Here is an 8,242-nt window from a genome sequence, read left to right on the forward strand (position 1 = left end):
CTTGCACAGCAACTGATGGTTAATTCAATTTAAGGGTGAGGAGGTTCACGTTCCATGCCAGACCAGAGATTGAAAATGGAAACTATCTAAGAAGACAACTTCACAATTCTGACCTCTAGCCCAGTGATGGTTCAACAGGAGGGCAAGTCCACAAATGGATCAACCTTGGACCTCTGACTTACTACAGATATACACATTGTTAATGCAACTCTCACAGGACCTCAGCTGACCACAGCTGGCCCAGCTCAGCCCAGTTCAGCTTGGGTCACGCTTTAGAATGTTGTTCTCGCCAAGCAGGAGGAACTACTGTCTGTGTTTTAACCCATTAAGACCTGAGGCCCATTCTACAAATGCCTTATAAATCAGTAGTTCTCAAACTTTCAAGATTCATCAAAAATAGCAGATGTACAAGCTCTCAACACAGCAAGAAGTGACTCGCTGTGAACTTGTAGATCTGCTATTTTAGCCAACGCTAAAAAAATACATGTCATTTCTAGGGTTTACATTTATTTTTTAACAACTTTTATGTAGTGTTGTTTTCGCTGGACATAAACGTTGTTTTCTCATTTTTACCACTCAGACAAGCTGTTTCTCTCTGTACGGTTATCGGAGGAAAGTTGAAGTTAAAATTATAAATGGACCATATAATGCTTTGCTTCCAGACACAGGTGAGTTTGGTCTTGAGTTTGTAACACCAAAAATATTCATATTTAAAGCAATATTGTGAGGGTTACGATCTGCTGGATGCGCCTCGCCAGCCCGGAAATTAAAAAGCATGTTAAGTATGGCTTAAAAAAATACCTACCAAGTACAGACATGCCATAACAGTGTCCTTCAGCAAGGCACAAAACATGTTGTAACCACTTAATCCCTTTTTTATTCTTTTTTTGTATGAGGGTGTTGTGCAGCGCAATAGCCGATCTACAAGTGTGCCACATTGTGAGTTTGTAGATCTGATTTTTCAGTTTTTTCTCTCGAACATTTGTGAAGAATTTTGCCTATAAATGCCAAAAATAAGTACATTAAAAAGTACAAAGCAGTTGCACCACTCGTAGCCATGACGCAAAGTGAGTTTTTAATAAAGTACCATACCAACTTTTCAACAGTTACACAAGGCGTCTCGTCTTCAGGGTATGAACCTATGGTATGGACACCGATTGAAAGGTGCAACACCATCGTTTGACTAAGTATATATTTGGCTTCACAATGGATAAAAATGTCAGATAGGTCTAAATGCTTGAACCCATATCTGCTCACTCTTTACTAGATATTTCTATAAATAAGGTGAGAACTGTTTGTTTTACTTGAGAAAAGTGCCGGACCCAGTATCTGGAACAAGAAAACTCTTAATACAATCAATGAATCAATGGTAAATATTTAACTTTTTTATTATTTTTGTTTTCTTTTTAAATATTTTTATATAAAAATTCACAGTTGAAGTGATTGATACAGAAAAAAAGGCTGCCATAAATAGTGATTCAAAAACAAAATAAGTGGGATGAATAACAAAACAAAAAGAAACACAACAGATGATACAGAACAAATATCAAATATTCACTGTGGGGAGGATAAAAGCCTCATAAAGGTACAACGTGTTTTTTAAGCTTCACTACATGTTTTCACATGTGGTTCAAAGCATACAGTCAGTGGCCAAAAATGTCTCCATGTGTACTGGTGACAACAAATACCTGGAGACTTATCCAAGATATGTCTCCTATCATTGTTAGGCTATGGAAAATTACACTATGCACGCACGCACGCACGCACTCACGCGCACACACACACACACACACACACACACACACACACACACACACACACACACACACACACACACACACACACACACACCAAAATGGGAGTACCCGGGATACATTCATACGGTATGCTAACTACAGTACATGTAGTCAAACTCCACCCCAGACCCATACACACATAACACACAATATAGACAGCCATACACAGATACATCATACTGCCAGTGATGCTTAATGAGTACAAGATATGTATGCATACACATTCAAATGCGTTCCAAAAGCAAAATATTACCCTGCGCTAAAATCAACTGGATGTCATCAAAAACTGTTACTGCAACCAAGCATGGCTTCTTGGCTTCATAAGTCTAAATTGTTTGTATTATGTCTGGATTTATATTGTTATGCATAAAATGTTCTGTGAAATGTTACTTTACACATCGGTCTCTTAACTGTTTTTGAAAGCTTGGAAACTCTTTCTCTTGTTGTTTTGAAACAATGTTTCTAAATCATGAAAGTTAAGACTGTTGTTGCAACCACTGTCTAAATCTAATTTCTCTGCAAATAGCTTTCAATGACATCCAACTGTTTAGAAGAATACATTGTAAATGAATGTTCAATTTGTCCATTTATATTTGTTGTTCTTTTTTACATTTATGTAGGTACAGTACATATCAATAAACCTATTAGTTTATTAAATAGATTTATGCAATATAGGTACATACAGTTATACTACAAACCGGTACTACGTATATAGCTTTAGTTTTAACTATATAGTCAAAAGTACATAATACCAATATATTCCTTATCAATTTAATCTGTAAATATTTCAAAACACTGAAAATGGTAAAAAGCTGTTGGAATCAATTAGAGCTTATACTGTATGTTCATAACATGTTAACATATTACATTTAGGCTATATGAATCAGTACAGGTTTGTGTATTGAGAGAAAATGATAACACACAGATACAGAAACTGTAGTTATGATAATAGATAGATTGATATATATCTCACTCTGGTTGTATGTCTGTGTATGTGCGTGTAATTGTGCATACGAATCGAGTTGTCCTCAAATTAACTAATAGAAGCAGTGATCAGTCCCACCAATAATATTGCAGGTAGTGGATGGTCAATCATTTAGTAACATTTATGTGCATAATCCTGTTGATATGAAATCTGAACCAGTGGTTCTCAAAGTGGGGTCTGGGGACCCCCAGGGGTCCTTGGAGGGGTTCCAGGGGGTCCCCAGCAAAATTAGTTACATTGGCTATTCAAAAATAGCAGATCAAGCTCACATTGCATGCTTGTACATCTGCTATCTTTGAACATGAAAAATCTTGAAAGTGTTTGAAAAATGTTGACATTTTGATCTTTTTTTTAACACAAATCATCTCTTCTGGGGGTTCCCTGGCACAAAACCTTTTCAGATGGTGGTCCGCGGCCAAATACATATCAATCTGGGGGTCCTTGACACGAAAAAGTTAGATAACTACAGATCTAAACCATTGTCACCACCTGTGACCACCAGGAAGTGGTTTCCACAGCTGGAAGGACAGAGCTGAGTTGTGTTGAGGTTCTCATGGGGTTAAAAAAGTAAGGTCAGGGTGTTGATCTGACCCCACTTCCTGCTGGAGTTCAAAAACAAACAAAAAACAAACACAAAACAGTTGCACTTCTATGATCCCTTCAACAATTACAAAAAAATATCATAATAGAAAAGCAGATGAATGTACAGGAAATAAAAACACTATTGGGTGAAGAGTGGAGTGGTCCGCCAGCCCCTCACCAACCAAATACACCAGGCTACATCGTTAACTTGTCCTCGTTGTTGTTATTATTGTTGTTGTTGATATTGTGGTTGCTATGGATAACCAACCCGCTCTCCTTCCTGAGGATTCGTGGGAGGAGCTTCTTCTTGACAAAAAGTTTCTGTAGGAATTTGTCGCTGACGGCGCTGGGGAGGTATGTGTGGATAAAGTACATGAGACCCACACCGGGCCCTGCGTAGTAGCGTGCCAGGGGCCTGGGGGCCAGCAGGGCCTCTATGATGGTGTTAATGACTGGGCTGAGGTCCTCGTTAGCAGAGCGGGCATGGCTCTGGAACAACTCCCTGGTCTCGTTAAGGTAGTCCTCTCCGTACTCCTCCAGCAGGCTGGGAGGCAGACTCTGGATCAGCTGTTTGTATTGTGTATCCCAGTACATCTCGTTGCTACTCTGACCTGAGAACAGCACAAACAAAAAACAAACAGAAGATGAGCTAAAGTAAAGCAGTGGTTCTCAACCTTTTGATGAGGTTGATACAATAAATCTTTATTTTTATTTTATTTTATTTTATTTTATTTTATTTTATTTTATTTTATTTTATTTTATTTTATTTTATTTTATTTTATTTTATTTTATTTTATTTTATTTTATTTTATTTTATTTTATTATTATTTTTATCTCTAGGACCCCAAACTACACTGTGAAAACCTCAGTGTTAATTTCACTATGAGACTTAAATGCTCTGAGAGTTACGACATCTGCTCAAGGAGAAATGTATTGAGTTGAATTTAAAGGACCATACCAGTGATACTACATGGCATTGTCCATTGTTATCATTGGTCACATACTGTACTGTACCTTACATTAACCTCAACCATTTCCCTCCAAATTGCTTTTTTTTAAATATTGTGTTTGTAAAAAAGAAAGCAACTTTACGTTTGTGTGTGTGTATCCGTGCACGTGCATTTACAAATGTAGGCTAACTACTGTAAATGGATGGTTACATTAGTATCTCTCCAGAGTTACAGATGGATAAATTAACAGTTTTACTGTGTAGCATAGGGGAAACAGACTGTATGGAAGCTGTACAGAAGGCTGTAGTGGGATTTAATCCTATACCAGCTGAGGGTCTCGGAGGGTCCATGGAGCATGTTGTTATTGTTACTGTCGGTTGACTCTTCTTAGATAAAGTGATGTGTGTGTCTCAATAAGCCTCTCAGCCTGAAACCACTAATTGCAACCTGCTGTACGAAAACTCCACATTCATAACTGAGCAATTTGTCGTGGTTCTCCACTACAGAGAGGTTTTTTGTGCATGTGGAAGTCATTATGGGGACGATTCCTGGCATCATGTACTACACATGATGGGGGGGGTGGGGGGGCAGAAGGGATTGGGCTAAGCCGGGTCAGAGTACAGGGAACAAACAGCATCACCAATAGCAATAGAACTATATACTGTATGAATACAGAAGATCCCCACAAAGGAAGCCTTGGGCTGTGCTGTGATGAAGAGTGTTTCTTGGCAGCGAAAATTAACCAATTAAGATTCCCAAGGCATTCTCATTGGGTCCTGATGAGAATCTGTGACAGCAGTGGAGCATCTATTGCTTCACTGCCTGTGACCATAAGGTCAGTGATTTGAATCCACAGACAAGCTGGGGAAACAAGTATGGGTGGGGAAATTGAACATGAAAAGCTCTCAAGAGGGGAAGAAAGACACAAAGTTGATGTTGAGCTGGAGATGTTTGGAAGATTGACAGATAAAAAAATAACATGTTGTGAGAACATGTTGCGCGTTCCCAGAACCGTTCTAATGGATAACCTATATCAGAATGAACTTTGTACAGACAGTTGAGAGGGAGAGAGTGTAGGGGAGACAGAGATTAGGGAAGCTGAGAGGAAGACAGTGTAGGGGAGCAGACAGTAGGAAAGCTGAGGGGGACTGTGCAGGAGAGACAGACATTGAGACAGCTGAGATTTAGACAGTTGTAGGGGGGACAGACTCTAGGGAAGCTGAGTGTAGACACAGGTGTTTTCAGGTATATAGAAAGGTGCTGACCTGTCTTATATGCGGAAGGCAGGATGGTCGAGACGTTGACGCCCCAGGGCAGCAGTTCGTGTCTCAGGGTGTTGGTGAAGAGATTTAAAGCTGCTTTAGATGCTCCATACGCAGACAGACAGGGAAACGGCTGGTCACCTACACACACACACACACACGCACACGCACACGCACACGCACACACACGCGCACGCGCACGCGCACGCGCACGCACACGCACACGCACACGCACACACACACGCACACATGCACACACAGGCACAGCCCGAGTAAGTTAACAGAGTCACACCCTGCTTCACATTCATACAGTTCCATTTACAATTGGAAACTGTAAATGGGCTCCAGACAGCCAAGATCAATATGTTGTTTTTGCCAACTCTTTGTGTTTGTTTTTGTGTTGTCTATTGTCTGTTATGTATTTCACTTTCATGTTTTTTTTTTTCTCATGTGCTTTTTTGACCAGCTTTTATATCCACTGTTTTATGTTCGGCATTTGGAGTTGCATCTGTATGATTTGTGCTATATAAATGAAGTTTGATTGTTTGAATATAGCACATACTGTAACTTCTGCACATATCCACGTAACAGCATGGAACTTGTTATATGATTAGTATAAGAAGTAAGTATAACAAGGCTTCAATTTAAAATACTGAGTTTCCTCAGCAGGCAGCACACATTAACAGAAATCCTCTCTAAACCAACAACATTCGCACATAATATTTTAATGTTTGACTTCATTGAACAAAAAACACTGTCTTTAATGAATGAGTTCAATTTGGTAATATATTTGTTTAAGTGGAAATATAGAAAATAGGGACGGTAGAGTTAAATTGGTTAAGAGTTCAGCCCATCTCTTCTGCAGCCTTATGAAAAAGAAAGAACTGCTGAGTGAGGATCTTTATGGGATTTCTGCTTCGCCTTATAAGGTATTACTATTTCTGATCTATGACTGTTTGACATTTATCAACAGCCGCTCGTGGATATGATTGAAATGAGGTGAAGTTGTTTAGTTTATATAATTGTATAAGGACATTTCCACAAGTATTTACAAAAGATAAATGAGTCCCAGTGTGTGTGTGCAGTGTTTGTGCCTAAGTGTTTGTGCGTAAGTGTTTGTTTGGAATGTAGGTGAGGATAGGTGTAATTTATTGAAGTGTTGATAGATCTTTGGCCGGGTAGAAAGAGGAGTGTCCAATGTTAAATAAACATAAGATGATTTAATCAGTAAATCTGTTTTAAAAACAACAGAATTAAACTGCCAGCTATATTTATTGTCTGACTCAGTGTGTGTGCATGCATTCATGCATGTTTGCATGCGCTTGTGTTGTGCATGTGTGTGTGTGTGTGTGTGTGTGTGTGTGTGTGTGTGTGTGTGTGTGTGTGTGTGTGTGTGTGTGTGTGTGTGTGTGTGTGTGTGTGTGTGTGTGTGTGTACACGTGTGTGTGTGTGTGTGCGTGAGTGTGTGTGTGCACATTTTTGTGTGTACCTGATGGACTGGACACGGTGATAATGCGACCTTTGCCCTTGCGGAGCAGTGGCAGGAAGGCCTGTGTGACTGACAGAGTGCCAAAGAAGTTGACCTCCATGCAACCTCTGTAGTTTGACATGAGAGACAGCTCTGCATCGCCAAAGTTCACGCACACTCCTGCATTGTTGACCAAGCCCCACAGACCTAGGAGGAGAGGAGTCAAAGTTTACAGACGTTGTGTAGTGTAGGTGTACATTACATGTAAGTAAATAAGTACATTTACATCTATTTACAACAGGCATGCTGTATAAAAATAATATGACTATATGTTGGATAAAACACTGACAGAACACCAGAGTAAGTTGCTGCTCTTCCCTCTAATCACCACACAGGGGCAGTCTCCTACCTGCTGACCCGCTGACCTCTGAACATTCAGGGCATATGTTTGTGACACTCAACACCCACGTTTTCATTATACTTGACAACCTACAGCACCAAATGACTTTCCCTTTCAGACCCTTTCTTCTTATCTCTTGTTCCTGACCTGCAGATCTATGTGTGTTCCTCTTTAGCCTGATTTATGCATTATTGCTTGACGTTGTGTTGGAGTGGAAATTAAAGCTGCAATCCATAACTTTCTTTTATTCTACTGATGGACTTGATAAGAGCAGCTGCAAACTGACTTAACAGTAGCAAGCGTATCAAGGTGAGATATGACGTGCACGCAAGGACAGAATTGGTTCCTTGAGGTAAGTAACAAGTGGTGGGAGGGATGCAGTTGAGAACATTTTGTCCTGAACATTCTGAGATAGACAGTGATGCAAGAGAGTCAGAGAGAGAGCGAGAGAGAGAGAGAGAGAGAGAGAGAGAGAAAGAGAGAGAGAGAGAGAGAGAGAGAGAGAGAGAGAGAGAGAGAGAGAGAGAGACTGAATGCTTTCGCAGCATGTTCAAACTTTTATCTGTGATGCAATGTGTCACAAATTAATCAGGGTGTCACAGGAATGCCAGTAAAGCACATAAGCTTAAACTGAATTAAACTCAATTTAAAAAATGAGAGAGAGAGAGAGAGAGAGAGGGGGGGGGGGAGAGGGGCATCCTGTATTCTAGATTCAGGACAAGTTAGAGTTCTAATCCTTGGACTCACCTATAAATCTGCAGTCATATAAACTTAGTTTGGCTGTTTTATAAGCCTCCAT

At 39.9% G+C, this 8,242-nt stretch overlaps 1 protein-coding gene across 2 annotated transcripts in view; it reads right to left on the reverse strand.

The window, feature by feature from the left end:
• Window positions 1-1,355: 1,355 nt before the first annotated feature.
• hsd11b2 (hydroxysteroid (11-beta) dehydrogenase 2) overlaps window positions 1,356-8,242 on the reverse strand; it is a 24,946-nt gene continuing 18,059 nt past the window's right edge. Inside the window, exons 3-6 of one of the 2 annotated variants that reach the window (XR_014602764.1) lie at window positions 7,065-7,250; window positions 5,579-5,716; window positions 3,140-3,974; window positions 1,356-3,091 (exon numbers count right to left, since the gene is read on the reverse strand). Coding sequence is in view for 1 of the 2 variants with exons in the window: in XM_084084978.1 (XP_083941104.1) it covers window positions 3,559-3,974; window positions 5,579-5,716; window positions 7,065-7,250 (740 nt within the window). In the remaining variant the exon portion in view is untranslated. Of the gene's footprint in view, window positions 3,975-5,578; window positions 5,717-7,064; window positions 7,251-8,242 lie in introns of both variants that reach the window. The other variant, XM_084084978.1, reaches the window with a different exon arrangement.

Source organism: Gymnoscopelus microlampas (genome assembly GCF_963454915.1).
Source record: "Gymnoscopelus microlampas genome assembly, chromosome: 1".
Classification (NCBI taxonomy): Eukaryota; Metazoa; Chordata; class Actinopteri; order Myctophiformes; family Myctophidae; genus Gymnoscopelus; species Gymnoscopelus microlampas.